Genomic DNA, 25,833 nt, shown 5'->3' with positions numbered 1-25,833 from the left:
ACGATCACGTGATCACGTGTCATGTCACAGCTTGTGTAGCATATAGGCGTTAGCACACTTACATACTGTTCTTCTGAGCTTAATAATAAAAAAACAACAAACTAAACATAATGTGACCACAACATATTTTACTGAAGATAACAAAGATGCATAATTCTTCGAACCGTCTATCTCTGATCGATCTGTTAGTCTGTCTGTCCGTCCGTCTATTTATTCCTGATACCAATACCCTAGCATGCGGAAGAGTTGTATGAATTCTGGGAATAAAAAAAATTATTTTCCAGTCGTGACAGACAGACTTTTCCAATTTTCTCCATCAGTCCCCTATCGTTCGTGTGCACCCACTATTTATGTTTGTTTTTTTTTGCATTTTTGTTGTTGACTTTCTTTTATTTTCTGAACAGTATTCTTCACTAGAAGCTTTCATTGTAATAGTCGTGTTTGTTTATTATTTATTTTTTATTACACAATCGTTTTTTTTCCACAACAGCGTTGGCGAGGGCGGCAGCCTCAAAGACTGGCGATGTCGGCGTTGGCACCTTTCTTCATCTTTTGACGGCGCGGGTCGAAGGGAGGAATTGTGTGGTCGGAGGAGATTGATTGGGTTGTGACATAAGGACCGGAGGAAGAGCGAAGGGAAAAATTGGTCAACTTCAGCGTCTGTCGGTTCCCAGAGGAAATACGACTGCCTTGCCACGCCACACAACAAAAACACTTTTGAAGAATGATCGATTTTTTTAAAAGATAAATGGAAGAGGATAACAGCGAGGAGACAGACAGGACCGACGAGACCAAAGGACCAGGAGGTCACAGGATTTATTCGAAGAGTTTTTATTTTTCAATGTGGGGATTGGACAATGGGAATTTCTACATCGGGTCAACAATGGCGGGAAGGTAGAAGGTAGAAGGAACAGAGGAGGGGGAGAGACAGAGAAAGAGAGAGAGATGTGTTCATCCATGGTTGTGCACACTCTTCTGTTATGCTTGTGTGCGTGAACTTTACCCTCACAATATGAAAATTAAAAGAGAGCTCGGTCACCCAAACTCAAGAATATGTAAAATAATTTACAGACTACCTACAATGTGAGATTGGAAGCAGCACTGGTTCCAGACGAGCACCGAAGCTGTTACCTCCCTCGATCGGGAGGGGGCGCTGTGATTGATTATTGGGTCTCTGAGGTCTGATTTATTATTTAGTCTCTCCTGCAGGGAGGTCATTATTTGTGAATTAACTTTTGACTGAGGCTGTGGTTAATTAGTCATCACACCGGGATGCAGACTACAGGTGTCTTTGGTTTGCCGGGAGGGCTTCGGCGAGGGATCAGAGGAGGATCTCCTTGCACGTCCGTCAAGCCGAGAGAAAGCCTCGATGAATGATTGAGAAAGAGATGAGAGGGAGAAGTGGGAAGAGGAGAACAAACGAGGATGAAAACGACACAGAAAGGGTTAGTGGGAGGGAGACGATGACAGGAAGACAACCAGTTAGAGAGTTAGAGTTAGAGAGAGAATGAAAATGAGAAATAATGAGTGAGAGTAAATGAGAGTGAACGAGAACGAAGGATGAAGAGAGAGAGGGAGAGGGTATGGATAGAGTCAGTGAGAATGAGAAATAATGAGTGAGAGTAAATGAGAGTGTAAATGAGAGAGAACGAGAACGAAGTTGAGAGAGAGAGAGAGAGAAAGAGAAAGAGAAAGAATGTATATAGTGAGTGAAAATGAGAAATAATGAATGAGAGTAAAGGAGAGTGAACGAGAACGAACGAGAGAGAGTATGGAAAGAGTGAGTGAGAATGAGAAATAATGAATGAGAGTAAATGAGCGAGGGTGAATGAGGGAGCGTGTGAGAAAATGTTAGTTGGAAGGCAGATGAGAAAACAGATGAACCTAGCCAAGCTCTACGGATGTATAATATACAAGTGTGTTTGCGAGCGCGTTTCCAGGTGTATCTGTACTTTCTCACACATTCATCATTTGTACACACGTCTGTGTGTCCGAGTGCGTGCGCACGCGCTAGAAAGAGAATAATTCGCTCTCCATCCCTGTCAGAAGGTAAATCACGTGAAAATCGAAAATATTCTTCTCGACGGGCAAAACTAAGATCCCGTCGACTGCGGTGCCAACCTCCTGTTGCACGACACTTGCAGCAGCCGCGCGGCGGCCAGTTGACGTGCGCGTGCGCCGCGCGGTCATCGCCAAGGAGGTCAGCGCCCACTGGCGGCCGACGTCACAGGTTGTGTGGCCCCCCCACGCCGGCCGCGGGCTGCGGTCAATAGCGTCTGGAGGGTCGGTGATGCTGACACTACGCCCATGACGAGGGAATTAAGGGAAGCCCCGGGAAAGACTAACACCACAGGCAGCGCAGCGGATGCCAGAGATGCTGTCTTGCAAAAAGTGAGTCCTGCTTTTATTTATTTGGATGATGCGCCGAGGGGGAGATGAGTGAGTTGGAGGGAGGGTGTGGGGGTGGACAAGGAGAGAAAGTATTTCTTTGTTTCAGCTTTTATTTCATCTTCTCCATCCCAAACATCATTTAACGAGGGATTTTCTTCGCTTCATCGCTCAGATCGTTTCTGCACATTTGTACTTTAGTGGTTAATGAGATCTTTCTTAATCAACTGATGACTTCATTGTCATGTCATCGGTTTGAACTTTGTACTTAACGAGGGTCCAACAATGAGGGTCGCCAGCTCCCCACACTACAATCCGTAATTGAAATTCATTAACCCCTTTCTAGAACGAATAAATTGCACAAAAACAAAAACAACTTATTTGAGTGGGTGAAGGACTTGCGACATCTCCATGGAAACCCTGTATTGTTTATTTGTTCTCTACGACGAGGAACGAACTGAAAATATTTCTACCGATTTAAAAAGAACATGCAGAAAAAAAATTCCCTCAGGATGCCAGTTGATATATTGCTTTAGAGCTACGAGACATCATCTCTTCACCCACGCTGTGTTTTGATGAGTGTGACGTCACATCTCACGCCGCCAGCAACAGCTGCTCTGCCTGTGCGTCATCGAGTGAGATGTGACGTCATCGGCATACACGGGGCCCATCAGTCCCGGCCATAAGAGGAGTACGCCGGGCGATCGACGTCATCAAAAGGTTACAGGATCGTTAGCATTTTCATCGCCCTCTGCTCGCGGTTTCGCGCCGTGTGGGCTTAAAGGTCTACAAGAGCACAGTGAATTCTGACATGAATTCTGAGACCCTTGGCTTTGGCTCGGTGTGAGTTGGACTATTTCTGAGATTCTTAGTGAATTTCATTTCCATCTCAGTTTTTGATATTCAAGCCTGTCAACATTTCCTTTCACAGAAAGAAACTCGTGGTAAAGGGAAAAGAAAGTGGGACGTCTAATTAATAAATGATGATATCGACTGTAGCGAACCCTCGTCGCACGCTCGTGTCCAAGAGTTTCACACCTCACCGTGCATGACGATAATTTTCTTGAAAAAAAGAAAGGGAAGGAGAGAAGGAGAGGAGGTTATTTACCCAGATTCTGGAAAATACTTGAACTAAACTCAACTCATTGGAAAAAATTGCTGCACTCCTGTAGACCTTTAACATGAGACACACACTCACATACTGTCGGTCAATACCAGACCAAGGAGACATAACTCTCAAGATATGCAGCTGCGTCGATGAAAAGGGCAGACAAAAAAAAAAGTGGGAGGCTAGAGACTTCGCCATTGGTATCCTTCTGATGCTGTAGTCGTGTCGCTGGTGGCTTTAATTTAACGGACCATACACAGGCCCGTCAGCCACCTAGCGTGACAGCAACAAACCGTTAGCTGCAGTTGCGCGGAAAATCAGCTCCTGACAATGTCCGGGGGGTAGGTGGCGTGTTTGCCCAATCGTGGTCTCCATTTAATCAATGGGACGGTGCACTGTCTCGAGATTTCGATCTCTTCCTTCAATTTTTACGAGACGCGTGTTGCCGCCCGCCAGAAGGACCTTCGTCAGCGTCCAATCAAATCCCGGGAACCACGGGTTGTGACGTCATCGATGCTCTTCCTTTCGATGTTTTGCTGCAACATCACAGACAATCCTAACAGACTTTGCCATCGGTATATTTGAAAAAAAAGAACCTCGTCGAGTGTAAACCGGATTTGTCTGCAATCAAAGGTAGTTTCCCCGCTCGTGAGTTATCTGACCTTACAGCATGTTCGTGGAAAAATATTTACAGAAGCTGTCGATAGTTTAGGTTGTGGGAGTCTGACAAAACACTTTCTTATCAAAATACGTAGCACAACATACACCCACACCTGTCTGAAGGGCGGCGAGGTTTTGATGTCGAGAAGTCGTGCTGCAGGTCACTTGTACCTCGCAAACAAGGTAATGGACCTCCAACCTCCAGCCTAATGTCAACAGGTCAGACGGCAAGTCCATGTCCATATTAGGAGCCTGAAAAGGCGGGGCTGATGCCGCCTGCACACGAGTGGACATCAAATCATTCATGTCCCTTCTAGAAAGAAGGCCAAGAGTCTTTTTTGCCCCCTAAACTTTTGGAATATTATCAACGGCTTGAATAAAAAGCAGGACATAAAGCCAGACTGATTTACCAGTAAAAATGACAAGACTGGCAGGATAACCAAACATCAGTTGTAAAATCACCAACTCCTTCATAGCTATCAAGCCAACAATCAAAAATAATGTAGGAAGAGAAATGAAAAATGATGCACAAAGAACTAAAAGAAGTAATAGGTAATTAACCTAGCAATCTTGCTTTGCTACAAACCAAACTGATGTCATCAATCCAAAACACCCATGGAGACCTGATGGAGAACACTTTATTATGTATAAATATTCTCTAACGGGCATCAATGGCGACAGTAAATCCCATGCGATCATGAGTGCAATGAAAACAAACAAGAAATAGAATAGGGTCTTATCTATAAACTGATATTAAACATATATATATATGCTCTATCCCACCCAAAGAAATATGGCAATCCAAAGCAATTCTAGATTTGTGGAACCCAACGGGAGAAATGTAAATACTGGAAAACACAGGCTTCTTTAAAAACCGTTAAAAATAAATTAAAATAAATCTTAATGTCTTGCGAAACACAAATACCGCTGAAGCACAGAAGCCCAATCATAAACTAAAAAATAAAAATGGACTTTAAACTGTTATAACATTATAATTAAGCGTTACTCGAGTATTAAAGAAAGGTAATAAATGAAGAATTAAAAAAAATAAGAAAAGTACTTCATGAACAATAAACACAGATAAATTTATATCAACCCCCAAAATAAACCTAAAGCACAAAAAATCCCATGCTAGAAAGGAGGAGCAGGTCACCCGACACAGAAATCGTCTTGAAGCTGTTTGTCCCCAGTGGAACATTGGACTACAACCATAAGGATCCTCCGCGCTGTGGACCGATCTCCTCCGTGTCTGTCTGGGTCTCCCAACCTTGAGCTTCCCTGTGGGGTCCAGTTCAGAACTTGTCTTGTTAAATTGTGAGACGGATTCAAAAAGGGTGTGACCAATCCAGCCCTACTTCCGGTTCTCGATGTCTTGACTGGCAGGTCTTTGGTTGGTTTTCTCCCACAGGTCTGTATTGGTGATCTTCTCGGGCCATCTGATGTTGAGGTTGTGGCGTAAACATCTGTTGACGAATGTCATGAATCTTGTTGGTGATGGTGTTTGTCACACGCCATGTTTCGGACCTGTACAGAAGGAAAGATTTTATTTTGAAGTTGAAGATGTGTGTGTGTTTCCGTGCTTAAATAGAAAGGCAGGATGGACGTACTATTATTTCTCCCAACGTTTCCATGACGACACAACTCACAGTCTTTCCTTCCCAACCCCGAGCTAAGACAAACTCCCAGGATTGAATCAACCAGTAGGATTACATACCCTGGGTCAGACAAAAAGGTGAAGGGTCACGACCCCGGTTCACAATTTCTGACCCTACAGCATCCAGCGACTCCGCCATAGCCAAACCTCACTCAAACCAATTTCGGGATGGGGAGGGGGATAGTTCCCCTCGTTCTGGAACTGCAACCAGCCTGAAAAAGGTTCTGCATTCCTCACATCAATCGTTACCGTCTTCGCTCCTGTAAACCATCCTTTCTCTCTCTCTCTGTGATCAGTCCAGGGTAAATGGGTTACAAGCCTGGCGATCGCGGGCAATCATAGAAATGTCTCATTTTTTTCCCGATTCGTGCGCGGGGCTGGAACTCGCCTGGAAGCGGTTTGTTCTGGCGTGTTCCAGACTGGCCGGCGCAAATTAGATTTTGCTGTTCCCTTGACTCGTCCTTCTCTCAATGGGCGCTAAAAGGTGTCTAGTAGTTTGCACTTGAATGGATTGCGAAAATGCCAGCACATGCACACACACACACACAACAATGCTGTGAGATGCAACGATCGACGGCCACGAGTCGCACCCACGCATGGAGGTCGAGCATCGGTCGAGAAAGTTCTGGTGGTGTTGACCCTTTGCTCAAAAACAACCAATTATTGGCGATGTCGGAAATTATTTTTTTTCATGCTTAAAGGCAAACTGGTGCCAACAACAACAACAACAACAACAACAACAACAACAACAACAACAACAACAACAAACAACAACAACAACAACAACAACAACAACAACAACAACAACAACAACATCATCATCATCATCATCATCATCATCATGATGAAAATAATAATAATGTAGCATATTTTCTTATTCAACTTTTATAAAAATGAAAAAGATAAAAATTCTATAAAATATAGATAGAAACTGCAGACAGATCAGAATATATCAGCATAATGAGAATAAGAATATATTTAAATAATTTTTAGCATCTCACCCACAAAGATGCAAGATAGCAGAATACAAGACAAAGACACAAAAGGAGGCTTGCTATTTCTTACACACATGCATTGGTAAGCAAAGACTTGGGGCTTCTTTCCTGAATCCAGATGTTTGGGGAAACCAGAGCGGAAGTACGCTTTGCGTCATTTCCTGTCTGAAAAAGGAAAAGCAAGTCAGGTGGTAATTTGAGCTTCAGTGATAGAAGAGAGGGACTTCAGTGATGAATACTGACTTCAGTGACAGATACTGATGTTGTGAATCATGTCGGAGCGAAATTTTTCGGTAGAAAACGATCCCTTACAATCGTGTCTAGGTCGACTCATGAAGGCCGCCATGTTTTCGGACTCTTGCGCGAAAGAAAACATTGACTGTCATCGGAGATGCTGGCGGGTTCATTGGGCCAAAGTGTCGAGTGGTTTTGCGATCCTGTCAGCAGTTTTGCCGACCGGCCAGCCTGACCTTTGACATAGCTTACACTACAGCTAGCAGTCCTGTGGAAAGTCTCAGTCTGCAATCTTTCGTCCTGCCTCTCAAAAAGTAAGATGCTGGTGGATTCCTGGCTTGGTTTGTGAGCCAGGATCTGTACACAGTGTGATACTACTGGATTCAGGGGCTGGCCGAACATTCTTGAGACACTGAGACAGGCTGACCTGCTCTTGCCCACCTCCATCACGTGTCTGGAGTCAGTCAAAACAAACCTGTTCCTTCTCTGCCCCTGTGTTTGACATGATTAGCCACTTCACTTCTCACAGTGACTACCTCTGAAGCTTTCAAGGCTGTTTTTAAGATCACATCTTCTTTCATACCTCCGCTAGCTTCCGGTTTACTCATTCCTTCCCCCTCATCCCTCTTCCTATCCAACTGCTTTGTACTTTTAAAATTGTGCTATTATATTAACCCAGCCCTGATCCTCATTTTCCAGGAAATGCCATATAAAATTATCTTTCTTATAAATAAAGAAGAGTCTGGCGATGTGTGTGTGTGTTTATGGCGGCGGTGGTTGGTAATTATGCCAGAGTACACAGTTTGTCTGATACTGTCCAAAATTGCAGGAATTTTGTTTTCACTGATGGCTCGGTCGTGCGCCATGTCAAGGATCATAATCAGAGCAGGTTCAGGTGCCAGGTTCATGATCTTGATGACAGGAATGAGAGCGAGGCTTTGCTTGTGTCTTGGACACGTCTTCACTCGCGGCTTGGCTTCCATTTGTTTGCCTCGAGATTCAAGTGCAAAAAAATAAAAAAAATAAATTATAACAAACTGAGGTTTCAAAGGCACACTCTGGTCCTTTACAATCTTGGTAGCAACATTACATGACTTCCGGTGTAGAAACGGGAAGAAAAAATGTAGCTCTTCAATCAACACCAAGATCCCCAAAAAGTTTGACTTCCGGATCGAAACTATTTTTTTTATTTTTGATTGAAATTGCGGAATGTTGGAGCCAGTGCACAGTGTGTTGCAATCTGGGACCAGAAGCACAGTCACGTGATCAGATTGCTAGGATAGCATGCATGCTAATATTTGATAAACATTTAGCTGACTGCTCCAGCCTCAGACCCCAGCTTCCTCTGCCGCCATCAAGTCACCGCAGCCTGCACATGGTCGGGTGTACAGCCAGTCCTCCGGCTTTTTCTCTCTTGACCCCGGCGACTGGTGGTTGCCAACCAAGAAGAGGACTGCGAAAGAACGACAGAAGGGAGTGAAGTGGGAGGAGGGAGGAATCATTGATCGAGCATCATACTAAATTGCGGGAGGCCCCGTCGACTGTGCAAACATTTATTTCCTTCGATGAAGTAAAGAGGAAGAGACTGTTAACATTTGAGTCCGTTACTTGTTGGAGTCCGTTACTTGTTTACCTTTAGTCGTACACTGGACATGCAGTCTTCAAAGTCTACAAGAGCAAAGCTTTTTCTTTTTGAAATCACTGGCTGAACTCAGTACATTGAGTTGCTTGTTTCCCAAAGCCTGGTGTGATGGTCAACATAAAATCCACGAATGTGAAACTTTGCAAATCACCTCATTTCTTTGGCAGTTCTAGGAATTGTACTTGCTAGCCTAGCAAAAGCTGCAAATCTCAAAATAGGAACAATTGCCTTCTCAAGATCGGAAATGGTCTCGATCAAAGACCTTTTTATCCTTTATGGAAGTGTTATTTTTTTCCTGAAGGTTTGTTCCTTCATCGTCTTCTTCAGGCTGAGCGTTTTATGGCGGGTCCCAGGACACTATTTCGCCCCCGACACTTCCAAGGGGAGCCCCTGGTCACTGGCTTGTGTGAAGAAATCGTTCGATACAGAAATCAGCGAGAGCGGATCGTATTCCTTTACAGCCACTCACTTGTCCACACTTGCTGCTCCTCAGGTCCACGGATGATCGCAGGATGAAGCCGACAAGACAATCAGCTTGGTGTGAGAACAACAGTCGAAGTATCCAAGCTTGATGTACCCTATCCAAGTTTACCATTCCTATACAAGCTTGATGAAGCCTATCCAAGCTTGATGTACCCTATCCAAGCTTGATGTATCCTATCAAAGTTTACCATTCCTATACCAGCTTGATGTACCCTATCCAGGCTTGATGTACCCTATCCAAGCTTGATGTACCCTATCCAAGTTTACCATTCCTATTCAAGCTTGATGTACCCTATACAAGCTCTATGTACCCTATCCAGGCTTCACGTACCCTGTCAAACCAACCGCTGACAGCCGTCGATAAACAACTTGGAAGGAGCAAATGTTAAGTGGAGTCGAAAAGGACAGAGAAATTTGAATGATTTTCTTCCATTGATTAACACCTGGCGAAATATTACTTGGTGAGTGAGTTGTATATGCGTGCGTGGTTACATAGAATAAACCGCTAAAAATACTCCAATACAAAAACACAACGATTGATGATGAAGTTGACGAGTGTGAAGATGTTTTGTCTCCGAGCTGACAAAGACTTTTGTTGTGTAATATTAACAAGAGAAATGTTGTGTTTAACACATGTTATTATGGCATGCTTGACACTGTTTACCACAATGTATGTCAGACGTTTAGTGACGAGGGGTCAGGTCACGTGATCGTGCACGGTGCAGCCTTGAAACATCGTGTAAAGCTACAGCACTCAGTCTGCAAACCTTCTGTCCATATATGGGAGTGGTCTGACAGGACGCCCCCATGTCATCAATGTGAAAATCATGGCAGCCCGTGAGCATTGCCCTACACTCCTTGAAAATATGCTGACGGTTATTGCTGATCGACTGAACCGAACGACATGCACACACGAGCTGTGGAGGAAAAAAAAACACAGAGAGGATGGACAATAAAGAGAGAGAGAGAGAGAGAAAAACTATGAGAGAGAACGACAAAGTGAGATCATAGGAAAGAAGGAATGGACTAGAAAAAATAGAAAAAGGATTAAAAGAAGGAAGGTCAGAAGAAAGAATAAAAGAAAAATGAAAAGAATAAAGAATAAAGGAATAAATAAATAAAGATAGAAGAATAGGAAACAAAGAAAAAAAGGAATGAATGAAAAAAGGAAAATGAGGTCAGAGGAGAAAAAATAATAGTAGTAGTAAAAAAAGCCAAAGAAGGAAAAAATAATTCCTATTTACAGCAAAGGCTTTACAAAAATAACAATAGAAGGATAGGAGAAAAAACAAACAAACAGGAGAGTTGGTAGGAGACAAAGAAGGACCTAGAGGTCAAGTAAATGAAAGTGACAGACCGCTCCGTGTCTTCGATATAAAAGTTCCTGTATTTCACCGCACACCTTGATGACAACGATAATACCAAATACATCCAAGCACACACATACACACAAACAAACACACACACACGCGCGCACACGCACTCACGTGTATGAAGTACTCTCGGGGTTGGATGGGAGGATGTCAACACCACCGTCTCTCAACCACAATACTGTAGTCAACATGGCGCACAAACTGCCGGAGGATAGCTCGCCATAAATATTATCTGTCAGACTGACTTGCAAGCACAGCAACACGTGCGAGGACAATAAGCACTTCACTCAGTGGACAGACTGTGAACACAGGTGTGGAGGAAGACAAGAGGAAGACAAGAGGAAGACAACAAGAGCACTTCACCTCCTTCCGAAGTGAGAGGAGCAGCCCCTTGAGCAGAGTCAAAGGTCATGTACTTTATTGTCTTGATTTTTTTTGTATGTTTTTCACGGGGTGGAGGGAGTGAGGACGATGAATAAGACTTTGTGACTGTCACGTGTTCTCTACCGACACGTGCAGTCTGCGTGCGCTGCCTGTAGGCACGAGAATCCACTCGGCACACAGAGCATCTTTTCTTTCTTTCCTGGAGCCGGAGGTGATGAGTGAAAGACAGCATTGGACAGACATTTCTGACCCGCGGCAGCACGTGCTGAGTGTGTTGACGGGGTCCTTGTCGGTGGAAGTCCTAGAGATGGACAGACAGACAGATGGACAGACCAGCCAAAGACCATGAGAAGGTCCTGTACCCTGTAATCAGCATGTACAGTGTGCTGCTACGGATGTGATCAACAGATAAAATTGTGTTTTTAACCCCATATAAAGCTATACCAGGCCCAAAGCTGTCATCACAGTTCTCCAACAGCCAAAGGACTTCTAAAACTGTCGTAGGTTCCCCTTCTGTATCCCAGAACAAATATTTACACATTTGCCAATATGACACACCGACGTGTATGATCTATAAACATTCTGTAATGATTGTAGACCTTCGCCTGTGTCAAAATACAAAACAACCGCCGGTAATTTATTGTTTCCCTCCTCCCATCACATTCAGATGCTTGTCACGTGGCTGCCGCACTTCATCCATCAGCGAACAGGTTAATAAGGCGAGCACCCGCAGGGTCAACAGAGGATGCTGCAGCTGTCAACTTTTTAGCTGGCAGTGAGATGAAAAGTAGATAACATCGACACAGCTTTACATTCTACATCATGGAAATGTTCTTTTTGACATCTAATGAAAAAAAAATACACCTGTGGACAAGGAGAACTCCATGAACAGCACGGAGGGTTTTTCTGTCTTCCGCAGATTGTTTCTCGGCATCGTCAATCACCAACAAACATTATTGTCTGTGCTGACAGGTACGGACTGTTGCAGCCGCAATACGAGTATTAATTGTCCCTCTGTACACAAACTGTTATTGTTTTTCTAGACCAGGAAGCTTCTCTTGTTATTTATTGTAGGTGCAAAGCAAAGCAAAGGACACAAGGCCCTCTGACAGCAACTGAGGAAGGTTCGCTGAGAGTTTCACCCGGCAGAATCCGTAAATTTGAAGGAACCTTAATCTCGACAGGTATGGCTGAACTTAAATCTGGACCGTTAGAATTGAAAATAATATTTTTCTAATTATAAAATATTTTTTTATCTGCAAATGTCGCGTATATTTTTTTCCGCAATTGTAGGATCCATACCATGGAAAAATGAAGTGGTTGACACCGAGTACCTCGTAGTCCCATTAGAAATCCTTTCATGCGTGACTTGGAAACAGCCCATGATCGGTGTTTAACACTTGAAAATTAAAGTTCGAATACATCCTCATGATTTATGATTGTTTCACTAGCAATAAATATCTTTGTATTGGAGTTAGCCAGATCGGTGATTTGTATCCATGGCTCGGATGTCCTGCTGGTAGTCGAGCTTGAACACGTGACCAGAACAGAGACCAGAATGTTGTTGTGTATGTCCGTGCATGCTTACTGATGAAATATTATGTGTATTTGCGTAAAACAGGGAACAACATCGAGTGTATTCAGCTCAAATTAACATCAGGGTAAGCTTCCACCCCTTTACACCGGTAAAGACACAGGCTGGCGGTGGCAGGGTGGCGCCGAGTGCAGTTTTGAGTAGGAAATGAAAAGTGATAATTCTCAACACTGTGGCTTTTGTTTCACCTCCTTTCAGTGGCGGGGCTGGCTCGTCAACTCCGACAGATAATGAATGACGACAGAGATGTGTTAGATGGACAGTCCTTGATGTTTCCCTGATATCCTCCTGGCGATTGGTTCATGAACGGTGTCTTACAGATGCTTTTAAAATTAGACTTGTGGCTATTGCTTTTTTATTGGCATTTAAACATCTTGATGAAGGATAAAGGGAGCTAGAATGTGGGGTTTCATTTGTGAGGAGTGTGAATGAGTCCTCTTCTCGTAGGGAACTGGGGCTTTTTTCTCTTTTTTGATCACTTTCATACATACATAGAGTCGCATGTATGTCTACTGGCACGGACACACACACACACATGCCCTCACTCACATAAAAACAGAAACCATGCATCTAAGTACACACACCTCCAGGTATACACCAACGAACATTTTTTTCTGCCTCTCAACCCACACACACGTACCCTACTTACATACACACATACAGCGAGTAAGAATGCACCTGTGTGTTTGTGTGTTTGTGTGTGTGTGAGAGAGAGAGAAGGGGTTGTTAAAGAGTGTAGTGGGGTACAAAATCTTGTTCTTATGCCTGGGTAGAGATCAATTCACAATACTTTATTTATCTGGGTGAATACCCGCCCCCACTTCCGGTCTTGAGACAGACGCGTACAAACATCTCCATGCACAGAACGAGGTCAACAACGCTGACGTCACGATTGTACTTGGAGACGTTTACGGTGTGAAGCCCTCAGCCAATCGAAGAGCTGGGACCAAAAGTTAATTTCTGAAACAATTTTTACATAAAATTACTCCACTGAATTTTGGAAATAATATTTTGCACTCAGCTTCACCGAATCATTACGCAAGCTGCAGCTTTTAGAGAGAGCGGCTTTCATCATACAAGTGTATTTTTATGTATTTGTCTTCTTACTTATTGCGTTGGATCTACGACATGAACTCATCACAAGGAGAAAAACAGGCACCTGCTCAGAAAAGTCGACCTTTATTACCAGGGGCAAGCAAAACCCACAGGAAGCTGCAGCTGCGCGTGACCTCGGGAGCAAGCACCTCTTGGAACAGTGTACCACTCTGACATGCGTCTACGTGACCAGAAAAACAAAACAAAACAGAACAAAACAGAACAATAGCAAAAAAAAAAAAAAAAAAAAAAGAAAAGAAAAAAAATAGCAAAAAGAAAAAAAAAAAATCGAGAGTTCAGAGATATAACTTGTACAGCTGATGAAAGATGAAAGGGAAACTCAACAGCTTTGTGTAGGGAAGTCATCAGGTTATCTTATCTCCAAGCCAAGTCTGTCAGTGTGCAGGCTGCTACGGTTGTCAGAAAGACTTGTCAACTCCTCTGTTCACGACAGGTGCGCGAGAAAGTTCGTTTTGTGAGCATCGCTGCTGGCGGAGCGACAGAAAGAAAGGTAGAGAAGGTGTGATGTCAGATTGAAGGCTGTTGTGAGTACAAGTTCGACGCATGTGGATGGGAATGTGGTCTTCACCTCAAACTCACATCTACAGCAACCTGACCTCTGTTTTCTGATCAGCAAACTCGACTTATTGTGCTGTGAGTGTTAACTGGACTTATTGTCTTATTAGTGCTAACTCGACTTATTTATGTTAACCACCTTCACATTTGGTCTACAACAGCCTCCATTGTGGTTTTCTCCTACCTTCGGATCCGGTCCCTAGAATAATTGCGGTCCCGAGTCCACATTTACCATCGTCCCTCTTAATCCAGTCCGACTAACTGACTGCCTGTAGTCATGGTTACTCCCTGAGGTGGAAGTATCTCGCCGAGAGGTCGTACATCTGTGTGTCCCAGACGCTCGACATTTTCCAATCACTCGCTTACCTTTGTTGCCCACGAGGTTCAATCGACCCTCGTCCACAAAACTTTTCTCTAACCAGGGTTTAATGTTTAAATGTTTCGTAATACAAGATGAATTTCAACGGTGACATGTGGACTGTTGCTGCCATATAATTCATTGTTGATGTTTTCACGATGTTGTGTTCAATGCAACACCTGTCATGCGTGACACCTGTCTGAAAGATCAGTCAATCAATGAACAGGTGAAAGTGTTCAGCCCTGGACTATTGTTGTAGCAACGTGTCCATGTTTGCACCGCCCGCTGGGAAGGTCTGGGTGAGTTCACTCAAGCGTGAGTCAAACAGGAGGCTTGGTGATCCGTTAGTTGTGACGTAGAAGAGGTCCAGGTGAGAAGGAAGTGGTTACAAGTGTTGTGACAAGCTTACAAACAAGTTTACAAACGAAGCTTTTCTCTCTTCAGACAGCGAGCGGAGCCACTGTGTTCACATCTCAAGGTATTGTCATGGAGTAGTCTCTCAAGTTTGTCTTTCTCCTTCCTAGAACTTGGCTCCCTCTCTCTCTCCCTCTCTCATCTCTCTCTCCCTCTCTCATCTCTCAACTTCCAGTTTTGTGTCTCTCCACCGAAATTGATGTCGGTTCTCTGGGGTCGACATTTATTCCTGTTCACTTTTCACACCGTTCATCCCTGAATGTGTTCATTTTATTACCGTCCCTTCCCCAACCAACTCATCTCCATTTCTTCTTCTTCTCGTCTCTCAAACTATCCACTCTTTTTATCTGTCCACCGAAACTGAAGATGATGCTATCAGACTGACATTTATTTCTCTCATTTTATTAGTGTTCATTCCTAAATGAGTGTTTATTTTATTAGCGGTTATTTTTGACTGCTTTTACTTATTAGTTTTCATACCGGATGTAGTGTTCATTTAATTAATATCCATTCTCGAATACGCGTTCATCTTATGTTCATTCTCGAATGCATTCTCATCTTATTAATGTTTATTCCTGAATGTGTATGTCCTTCCTTCTCAGCATTGACGGTGTTGCCCAACCCTCATTTTTTTTCCATTTCTCCTGTCTTCTGTCTCCTATATAACTTATATAACTAACAGTGAACAAAACACTAATGTCTTTATATTACAGTTTTTTTCTTTGTCTCTTATCTTGGTTTCATTTCCTTGCTTCATTCCTCTGTTCATTCCTTGTGCATCTGTTTCTGCAAGTGGTGAGTGAATGAGTGAATCAGTGACTAGGGGGAGATAGACGGAGATCGTGAGAAAAGAATGAATGAGAACAAAATAAAGTTTTATTAAAAAAATTCTTTCATACTTATATTTTCCCTCCTATCAATTGTCATTTTAGTTTCTGAATACTTTCATTGTTTCTTTGTGATTATTGCTGAAAGTTAATTTAGTTTTTCGTGAACTCATTTTCTTGACGAATCTAAAAATACTTTATATGTCACAAAGGAACTGTTGTGTCCACCTTATCTCGGACAGGACCCTCATATCCACGTTCTGTGTGTGGTTCAAATCCTCGGTCCCCACCACACCACCACCACCACCATTTGTTATCACTCGTCTGATTGCAGACATCAAGCTGGCGATAAGCTGGCGATGTCCTCAAAGAAAAGTCATTTCAGATAACCAGGATTGGCTGTCCGGAGAGAAAAATAACAGAAGCTGTGGATATAAATGAAAAATTGTTGCGAGCCTGTTTCTTGAGAGAAAGTCCTACCGGTGCTAATGATGTCGGTAAATCTTGTCTTTGAAGCGGATGTTAGGGATCCAGAGCTTGAGAAGGAATGTCTGTCTCCCACAGGTTGGTCTGTGCCCTCCTCTGTGTCGGACAGTCTCAGTGTCAGGATTGAATCTTTTTTTGTTTGTTCTCATGATAATATTTAAACACCGAAGAAATGAATCCAAATTCTGTAGAAAAAGTAACTGAATAGTTCTCAAAGTGGACATTACCAGATGTTCTTGTTCCTCCGCTTTCATTTATCAAACTAATGACTTTTTTGCGCCGAGCTAATATAATGAAAAGTGTGATGTCGAGCAGATTGTATCTTTATCAGATGAGATGATCGATGTCATGAGAAGAGTGCCCGGGGGATGGCATTCTCGCCGCGAAAGAATATCCACGTGTATGGCCCCTAAGGGACTAAGATTACAGCTTGCTGTAAGGGAAGTAATTAAACTGGGAAGGGAGCAGTGTCAGTGTTGACAGGGGCAGCTACTGTGTGCTTGCATGGGGTGCTCCACCCTGCGGCGTGCAGCAATGAGGGTCAGCAGTACCCGGGGTGCGAGACAAGGACAGCTATGTGAGCTATGTGCTGCCTTTCAAGCAGCTTTCTCCCTGTTTGTATGCCCTTGTCAAGCCCGATGGTGCAATTCTTTTTGAGGACAGGCCGTCGAGGCCGAGCCCTGTTTTTTCTGTGGCGGGCGAGGCTGTGTGTTGGGACCAAAAGGTTGTAGTTTACAAGTCGTGAAAGGAAATCACGAGACTGGTCCATAGGTATATTCATGCAAACATTCGCAGGGTATTGGCTAGTTTCAGATGCCATGTGGTTGCCCCTACCACCATTTTGGATCCCTTTAGACTGTTGCAGATGCGTATCAGGACTGTGAAATTTAAAAAATTTAAACTTTTAGAAAAGAATCCGTTAATAGACTGACGTGCCTTTGATATGTTTTTTTCACAGCTAGAACTCTCGTGGTACTTACTGTGGTTCAGTGGAGACAAGAATTAAAGTCACCTCAAGCCAGAACTCATTAGTGGTGGTGGGGATGAATGGCAAGAAAAAGTTAATTTGGACAAATAAATTACATTTTATGTTATTGTCACCAATTCTGACATATCAGTACGTGTTAGGACTTCATTCTAAAGGGTTTGTTAATGTGATTTATTTCTAGGTTCAATGCAGTTTGTTTGCTTACTGATAAAAAGGAGTTTCAGTTAAGTGTGTAACCCCGAGGTTTTGTACATAAAAGTTCAACTACTTTATTACACTTTTTTTGCATGATAGGTGACATACAAACTTGTAGGCCTTGCTGTGTTAGACTGAACCCTGCTACACTGGGTTCTGTTAGACTGGGTCATGTTTGTCTCGTCCCCGTTATTTGAACTGTTACACTGTCATGTGAGACCGTGGTGTGGTAAAGACAAGCCTCCTACACTGTGTACTAATTGTCTCGGAATTTTGTTTTTAATTCGCTTTTGTACCTTTTTTCCCTCCTGGTAAGTTTTATGTATCGTCACGTGACCAATGGACTGTGTCCTCGTGGTCTCTCTCAGCCCTGATGTCATCAGCAACACAAATGGCGAAGATCACGGGCTAAAAATATCATCTGATGTGAAACCCGCAGGTTCCTTTACAATGACACAGAACATTAAAACAAAGAACAGTGCAGAAAGGGAAAAACAGTCAGTTGAATACAAGGTCTGAGAAAGGGAAGCGGCAAGACACAGTGTGATCAATCGACTGATAGATACAAACACAACAAAGTTCGTCCCGCTTCAAATGTGGATACTGCCAGCATCAATAAGACATTGAGCTGATTGATCTGCTCAGAAGTAAACAAAAAATTTAGTGTTTCGCAGCAGATGGGGAGATGAATGGGGGATTAATGGCCGGGCACTCCCGGTAAAAAGTACAATGCAATAAAGCTAAAAAATTCTTAACATTTGAAGCGGCTGATCGAGCGAAGCCGAGGGATTCTGTCGACAGGCATGACACAAACAGTTGAGGCGTGTCGGGTAGAGAAATGCCATGGAGACAACAGTAGCAACACTTAATGCCAGCTCGACAAAGAAGTCGACGAAGAAACAATCCAGCAATTTTCATGTTTATGATTACTACAACTTGAAGTTGCGCAAAAACAACAAAAACAACAATAACAATCCCACAAAGCAACATCTCAAACACAAATACAATAAACTAACATTTCACCCCCTTCTTTTCTAACCGGAAAAACTATCTTTTAGTGGTTTGATCAATCTAATCTTCTTCCACATCTCAATCCCTAGTCCGTAGTGTTCTTGGAGACCACTCTGGTGGCAGTGCATAGCAACCATTGTAAGGTCCACGTTGGTTGTTTATCTCTCAGAAACAACAAAACAAGGACAGTTGAAAAGTTAGAAAATGTGGAACAAAATACATAGGTTGAGACAACCGGGTGGGTGATAGAAAGTCTGTGGTGAAAGGTTGAGGTGTGCGATTCTAACTGTAGGAGAGGAAGAGGCTGTGACGCAACCCGGTCACGTGTGAATCCCGTTAACCTTTTAGCGGAGTTGCCCTTTGACCACAGCAGGTGACAGCTAAACAGAGTCACGAACCCTCGGCGTCAGTCACAAGAGACTTGTGCAAGACGGGTGGGGAAGGGGTAGATGGAGGGGTAGGGGTAGGGGTAGGCAGCCGCCTTTTCCTGCGTAGTTCAGCCTCGAGGACCTCGCACAGACACGCCCTCCGGGGGTTGTCGCCTTAATCCTGCGAGTAGCTTCCCTTGTGCATGCTTGTGCTGCCATCAAGCCTGTCGGCCATACTTGCTTTATTTCGGTCGTTGTGCGTTTGATGGCGAGGGTACAGCACTCTAGAAAATTAGAAGCGCCCCCTATCGGTTGAAGGCCGTGGCTCGCAAGTCCTCGCTCCGAGCAGACAGGAGTCTCTGATTTCAGGGGCTTCGTGGTGAAGGGAGAAGGCTGCTTAGCTGGGCATTGGATTTTTATTGAAATTAGTGCAACTTGAAAGACAGAGCACGCGGATATAAAGTTGTAAAAATGTTACGAAAAATATTCAGAGTGAGGATCATGTTACACAATTTTAGTGATATTGGGATTCCGAGCAGGTCGACTTGTGGGAATTTATGGGAGCAAGTTAGTGCACTCTGAAGCATGACAAGAAAGATGTAGAAATACAGACACACACACACACAAACGGGGATACAAGCACGCACACACACACAGACACACTACACTTGTGAACAGTTGCAGGCAAAGGACTGCATTCTCGAAGATCATGGCAGATCGAAACTTCTACAGTAGAGAGCTTTAAATCGATGTTGTGTTGCTAAGAAATGTATGCCCTATTGTTTGAAAAAAAAATCTTTTGACATAACAGACCCCAAGCCCAGCCGCCATTACAGACAAACGAGACAAGGACTCAGATGACGTCATGCAGCCTCGTTTTGAGAAGTCACGCACGCAGGACATAGAAGGCAAGCTGTGTCACCCCTCCCCCACCCCAGCAACCCCGCGCTAGAAATTGCTTCACATGTAAAGACGGGGTGGATGGAATGGGAGGAGAGACACCATCTCCTTTGATCTCAATTTCCTGCGTGATCGATAGGTTAGGGAGGCCGTCCCACCCCTCGGCCTCTCAAATTCTCAGAATAATAACACTCCACGTCTGGAATTACCCAGAAATTTAAAGGCCAGTGGCCCGGGCTCTCTGTGATCTCTAGCTGTGCCAGGACAGTCGGGACTGAGGCATCCTTCCTGCAGCTTACAAGAAGCATGTCGGCGTGCACGCCTGCCCACGCCCCCCTCAGCAATCACGTGACATGCACGTGACGCGCTCTTCTGACCCATTGCACCTTTCTTTGGCGCAATGCAGCATGCTTTCGTGTTTCTCATAATCAAAAAAAAAAAAAAAAGACTTGGATGGACCAGGGGTTAGGAGCAGAACACGGAGATGGCTCACGCAAAGCTATCAGTGAAGCTAAATATTTTAGCTGCCTGCTACACGTTAGCATTTAGCTAGTTCTTACTGAGTTATGCCGCCTGCCACAGGCAGCTATGTCATCGAGCTACAAGACCAATGGCCAACTTTTCCACACATAAATGTACCCATAAGCTTGCTGTGTCTTAACGGGTATCATGCGCACAGCAAGTGGACGCGGGTGTTTACAGAATATCTTTCGAGGGTTCACGAGAAGCAGTAAGACATGTTTAGTTTAAGAGTAACAACAGAATGCTACGTCTTAGCCATGCAGCCAGCGTCTAAAGACAATGACAATGACAATGATAACGACAATGCCAATGACAATGACAATGACAATGCCAATGCCAATGCCAATGCCAATGCCAATGACAATGACAATGATCAACTTTATTAGTCCCAGTGGGCAATTCAAACATGGGAAGGTGCTCTAGTTACAGTAAGTTAAAACTAAGGTAGACCAAGTCCATTGCAGGACGTGTTGTGCATCTGGCTCCATGACATCACAACCTTGCCAACCGCTACAACAAGACATTTTTCTGTTATATATGTACATTCTCGCCGTGAGATGGTCTTTGATGCAGACGGCGTAAAATAAACAAATGAACAAACAAGCAAGCAAACAAGCAAAGTTTTAACTTTGTTTTTCTCAAGTTGGGAGGATCTGAGCAGCCCCATGTTTACTTGAATCCAATTGTGCCTGTCTGGGATTCTTTACGACTACCGACTGTCTCCATTTTTCTGTGTGTGTGCGTGTGTCCGTGCGTGCGAGCGTGTGTTTGTTCCAGCTTACCTCCCTTCCATGAAAATCCGAAGAACATTTGTGGCGGAGGGGTCGATAATGAACGGTATCGAAAAAATTTAAACAAATGAAAGGATCGGAGACTTTTTGTACTTTATTATATTGCGCTTCTTTAGCGGGAGTGCCGGGTGATTAATCTCCTCTTCCACTCCCCAACTGCTGCGAAACACTTTTGTTTTTTACTTCTAACAACTCAATACCGTATTGATGTTTGCAATAGCCATATCTTCAACTCGTGTGAGCATTTAGTGAGGAGGGACTTTCTGTTGGTCATGGTGACCTGTCAGGCAGGATCTTGGGTGTTCGAGGCACAACAATTCAATATTCAACCCAGAGAATATGATATCAATGTCACTTATCTATGGATATGTTGCTAACCGTCACAGGTGCAATGTTAGTACATTGTGTCACGTGACAGAAGAAAATATTAAAGATCTCCATCTTCTTCTGTCCCGTTTGGACAGGTGTGTTTATAGTTGCTAAGGACAGCAGACAATGAATCATATAAGTAACAACATGTTCGGAAATTTTGTTTACATCTGAAATCTTTTTTTGAGCTAATCATGCTTTGCTTGATTATTTTTCTTCCGCGTGTATTAAAGCTATGACGACGATAAATTCAAAGAATATTTATAATTTTGAAATGATATAATATCTTCTTTTTCAACTAGCAACGATGGTAGACGATAGATTTCTGTTTAACAGATAAATTTAGGAGTAGAGGTAAACATGTTTATACAAGATTATTTCGAAGGTGAAAAAATCCTCATCTCTACAAGAAGAATGTCAGACCAAAGTTTCCCAACAGTCTTTCTAATTTATTTTACCTACAGCACATGCATCCACCAGAACCCCCACTGACTCGATTTATTGGGTGGATTTCATCTCTGGAACTGTGGTCTGATTCTCTTCAGACCATTAACAAGATGAGTAGTTCGTTTGCGATGTAACTCACCTTCTCAACAGCAATAGTTAAAAATTAAGTAGAGAAGAAAAGAAGAAACAACAAATATAGAGGTATCATAAGACAGAGATGCTCGCTAACAAGATAAAGGGATAAAGACAAAAAATCCAAACTAAGACATTCCGAGGAACAAAGGGGAAACTCATAAAAAGATCAAGCATGAGATTTTGTACCCTCCATGGGGCTGTTGGTCATAAACCAAGGTTTAGTCGTTGGTCCCGGGGCAGGGTGGGTAAGATGACAGTCTTGTTTCCGTCGTTCACACCAGACAATGATTACTTTATCGCTGGGGTGGATGTAATGAATCGGTGGCAAATATACACTGGGGGTAAAGTAACATTGAATAATACCAGCAGGTTCTGGATCCTGCCTCGGAGAGAACCCATTTCCCCTTGATTACCACATTTACCTCCCCGGCGGCAAGGACGTGGTCTGTCTTCGTGACTATTGCTTCCTTTGTCGGGTGGAAATACCCGCTGGAACTGAGCGACCTTACGATGAAACTGTCAGCTTGTCGTAATATTTCATACATATACAAGACATTTGCATTTGCCTTTCAGCCTCCAACGCTCAGCCTTCAGTTCTTCATTAAATAATTGCACCGTACGTGCTCCGCTGTCATCACGTGACCGGTACGTGGCGGCCAGGCTCTCGTGGTGCTGACGCAGTCACGAAGTTAATTTTGCCGGAAGTGCAGCGATTTTCTGTGGATTTTGTTCAAAGCTTCGGATTCTGCGCATTTCATCATCGATTTGCCTTCCGTCGGGCTGCACCCTGGTGATTGTCCAGTGAGCGGAGGAACTGGCAGGGGTGTCCAGTCACGTGATATTGGACACCATCTTAAATCCCCTGTACTGAGACAATGTAGTTCAAATCGGTAAATATTACATATATCTATATATGGTGTGTGTGTGCGAGAGAGAGAGAGAGAGAGAAAGAGAGAGAGAAAGAAAGAAAGAGAGAGTTTCAAGAACTTAATGCAGGTTGAAAAGTTAATCAAAATTTCGTCTCAGGCAGGACTGAGGAGTATTTGAGTACACTCATACCCGGTTATAACTGTTACTTAGAAGTCGAAAAATTACAGATGTGTTTTCCTAAGGTAAGTGCGAAAGAAATGGCAGAAGAGGACACCAAAAGAATCCAGATGGGACGGCATAGAGGGTGGAGGTGGACCACTCTTCAACCACTGAATGAAAGAATTATCTCGGCCCCCAACTAAAAGCCCAATACGACCTCCATTATCTGTCCTACAAATCTCGGTATTATGCATTTTATTCCAACAAAATCGCGGGTATAAATGCAAGGGTATAAATTAGGACTTGACATAACACCGCTTCATAAATTCCCGGTTTCTGTCGTGAACCGAGGATTATGGGTATTATCAGGTATTTCACGATATTCCTGTTTCATACAGGCTCCAGCCATAGTTTTACAGTCAAACCGACTCCGCAATGCTTTGTGGGTAGTTTGACGACCTGGCACGAGGACAGGCACCCCGACATGTGAACATTCAGCATCGAAGATGACCTGTCCAAGTCCTGGGTGCGCTGTACAAGACCTCAATGACCAAAGTATTGGTGGATTTAGTAACATTCTTCCCAGAGACAATAGGGGTCGGTCAAGGGGCCCCTTCACCAGTCCTGTTCCCCATTTTTGTTTCAGAAAACATCATCCTTCACGACCATTTCCATTTCTCTGTCCATCAGGCGGTGCTGATGAACTGAAGGAAGAAGAACCTCAAGGTGCACAACACCATGTTGCTCGCAGGGGTGCGGCTCCCCTAAAAGGTTTCCCCATGGTCCTTGAATTGAGGAACCTTCTAGATTAATGTTCTCCCGACATGGGAAGTCTTTTGTGGCGCAGATGTGTTCTCAGAAATTGAAGAAAGAAGCGAGAAGGGTAAACTCTGGTGCAGGGTCTTCGAAGACAAGTGTGAATGGATCCCTGGGAGGAAAACTACGTCGATGATGTTAGTGCACTGATGTAAGGGTAACAGAGGTGTGAGAGGTTTGACAGGTATCACAGGAGGGGACTGAGTGCAAAGGGTCAGTGCTGTCAGTTTTTTTAAAGAAGTCCATTTAGCTTTTCTCTCCTCCCTGCTCTATGTGTTTGTGTATGTTTGTATGTGTGTGTGTGTGTTTGCTTGTGTGTGTGTGTGTGTGTGTGTGTTTGCTTGTGTGTGTGCGTTTTGTGCGTACTCTATTGTTTACAAAGCTGGGGCATGCGCTTGATCATTACAGACACAGACGAGGGCACCAAGTGTGGAGGTGAACCACCTGTCGAGGCGTCTCAGGTAAATCAGCGATTGCACCTGTTAATCCCTTGACTCATTCCTCCCCTTGTCTGCCTCCTCCCAACCTTGGCGAGTGTCGCTAGCACCACGATACACCTCCACCCGCCAACCACCACCACCACCACCACCAACACCCGACTCGACGACCCGGTCGTCTATCGACCCGCTTCATCGAAGCGTGTCCGTGCCGCTGGCCATTATCAGACGAAACGGTGTGCAAGGGGGGAGAACACAGCCAGAGAGGGGGAGGGGAGACTAGTGGAGGAGTGTGTGAATGTGGGGTGGAGGAACCAGCGGCTAGTTCTTGTCAAGAGCAGGCAGTGCCCTGCGAGCGGTGCGCACCCTGAAGTAGGGGGAGGTAACTACACAAGCGTGGAGGAGTCGCGGTCGAGGGTTCGACTGTTTGATTTTGTGAGTCGGGAGCCGCCTGTCCACTCGGGAGGTGTTGTGAGAGGATCCGGGGTAGAGGGATCTTTTCTGTGCACGGATCTTTGTAGGAGAGGTAAGGCATGACAATTCAGTTTATTTTCTCATTTTACGATAACGAGACAGTGTGTATGTTTGTGTGATCGCACGCTGTGTGTGTGTACGTGCATACACGCGTTTGCGTGTGCAGCCACCATACATTCATGTATCTGAATAACCCTTACAAGCTGACATATTACAAACGAATCTTGATTCTCGTAATAGGACACAAGCTTCATCAGAAAATGAACGACTAGAAAAGACATTTGAAACTTACACAATTTCAGGTTATTTTGTGATTATATTCTCGGAAAAAAATGAATAATATGGATTATTATGTACATTATTTTCATGATAGCACAGGCAGACACACAGTGAGTTAAGAATACGTTATTCAGATGTTTCACAGCGCATGACCGGAAGTAGAAGTGTTATTAAACTTTATTATGCGTTGAGGTTATTTTATCTGTGGCTAGGTATGTTGGTAAACAACAAACTTCTAGTGCACGCACGCATCCAGAAAAAGAAAAACAATCATCAGACAACAATTTCCCAAGTTTACTTGCCGCTCGTGTGTTTTTGTTTGCCTGTCAGCCGGACAAACACCAGTTGCATCAGGCTGTTGATGTAGATGTTAAGGACTGATTAGTGTTAGCAATATCTGCTTCTTTTGTCTTTTTTCTGATCGCGTCCATTTTTTTCTTTCTTTCCTTCTTGCTGGATATCAGACCCTTAGGACACTGGGCAATTCGTATGTGTGAGACAGGAAGCGAAACTCCTTGCCGAGGGGTTTGTTTAGACACGAAATGTAGAAGGCTGATTGTTTATTCAATGTCCTCCTCGAGTTATTTACGTGTTCGTTCTTCGCCAAAATAAAGTTTATACCTTTCTCTCCGCTCGTTGACAAAGGCAGGGGAGGGGAAGCAGACAAAGGAGACGACGAAGTGGTGAATGTACATCCTGGGTAGTTTCACAGAGCTGTTTTTTCGGGTACTTTTATGGGATGGGTGGAAAAAATGTAAAAACAACGTGATTAAAAGACAGGTTCATTGTGGCGAGATCTTT

The 25,833-nt window shown here is 43.8% G+C and overlaps 1 protein-coding gene and 1 long non-coding RNA gene across 5 annotated transcripts in view; one reads left to right on the top strand and one right to left on the bottom strand.

Annotated features, from left to right (window-relative positions):
* The first annotated feature begins 2,253 nt into the window (after positions 1 to 2,253).
* LOC112576848 (cholinesterase 2-like) overlaps positions 2,254 to 25,833 on the top strand; it is a 49,470-nt gene continuing 25,890 nt past the window's right edge. Inside the window, exon 1 of one of the 4 annotated variants that reach the window (XM_025259639.1) lies at positions 2,254 to 2,391. In XM_025259639.1, the coding sequence (XP_025115424.1) occupies positions 2,308 to 2,391 (84 nt within the window). In that variant the 5' untranslated portion in view covers positions 2,254 to 2,307. Of the gene's footprint in view, positions 2,392 to 11,995; positions 12,106 to 12,209; positions 15,023 to 24,160; positions 24,806 to 25,833 lie in introns of those variants that run through there. The other 3 variants (XM_025259644.1, XM_025259645.1, XM_025259642.1) reach the window with 3 other exon arrangements.
* Positions 4,785 to 11,870, bottom strand: LOC112576851. The gene is made up of 3 exons (XR_003101929.1): positions 10,652 to 11,870; positions 6,880 to 6,970; positions 4,785 to 5,680 (listed from the first exon to the last, which is right to left on the bottom strand). It is a non-coding gene; the product is annotated as an uncharacterized LOC112576851 (long non-coding RNA).

The sequence above is a fragment of the Pomacea canaliculata genome, linkage group LG12, assembly GCF_003073045.1.
Source record: "Pomacea canaliculata isolate SZHN2017 linkage group LG12, ASM307304v1, whole genome shotgun sequence".
Lineage (NCBI taxonomy): Eukaryota > Metazoa > Mollusca > Gastropoda > Architaenioglossa > Ampullariidae > Pomacea > Pomacea canaliculata.
The sequence above is the reverse complement of the archived record's forward strand: the minus strand, read 5'-3'. Positions and strand labels throughout refer to the sequence as shown.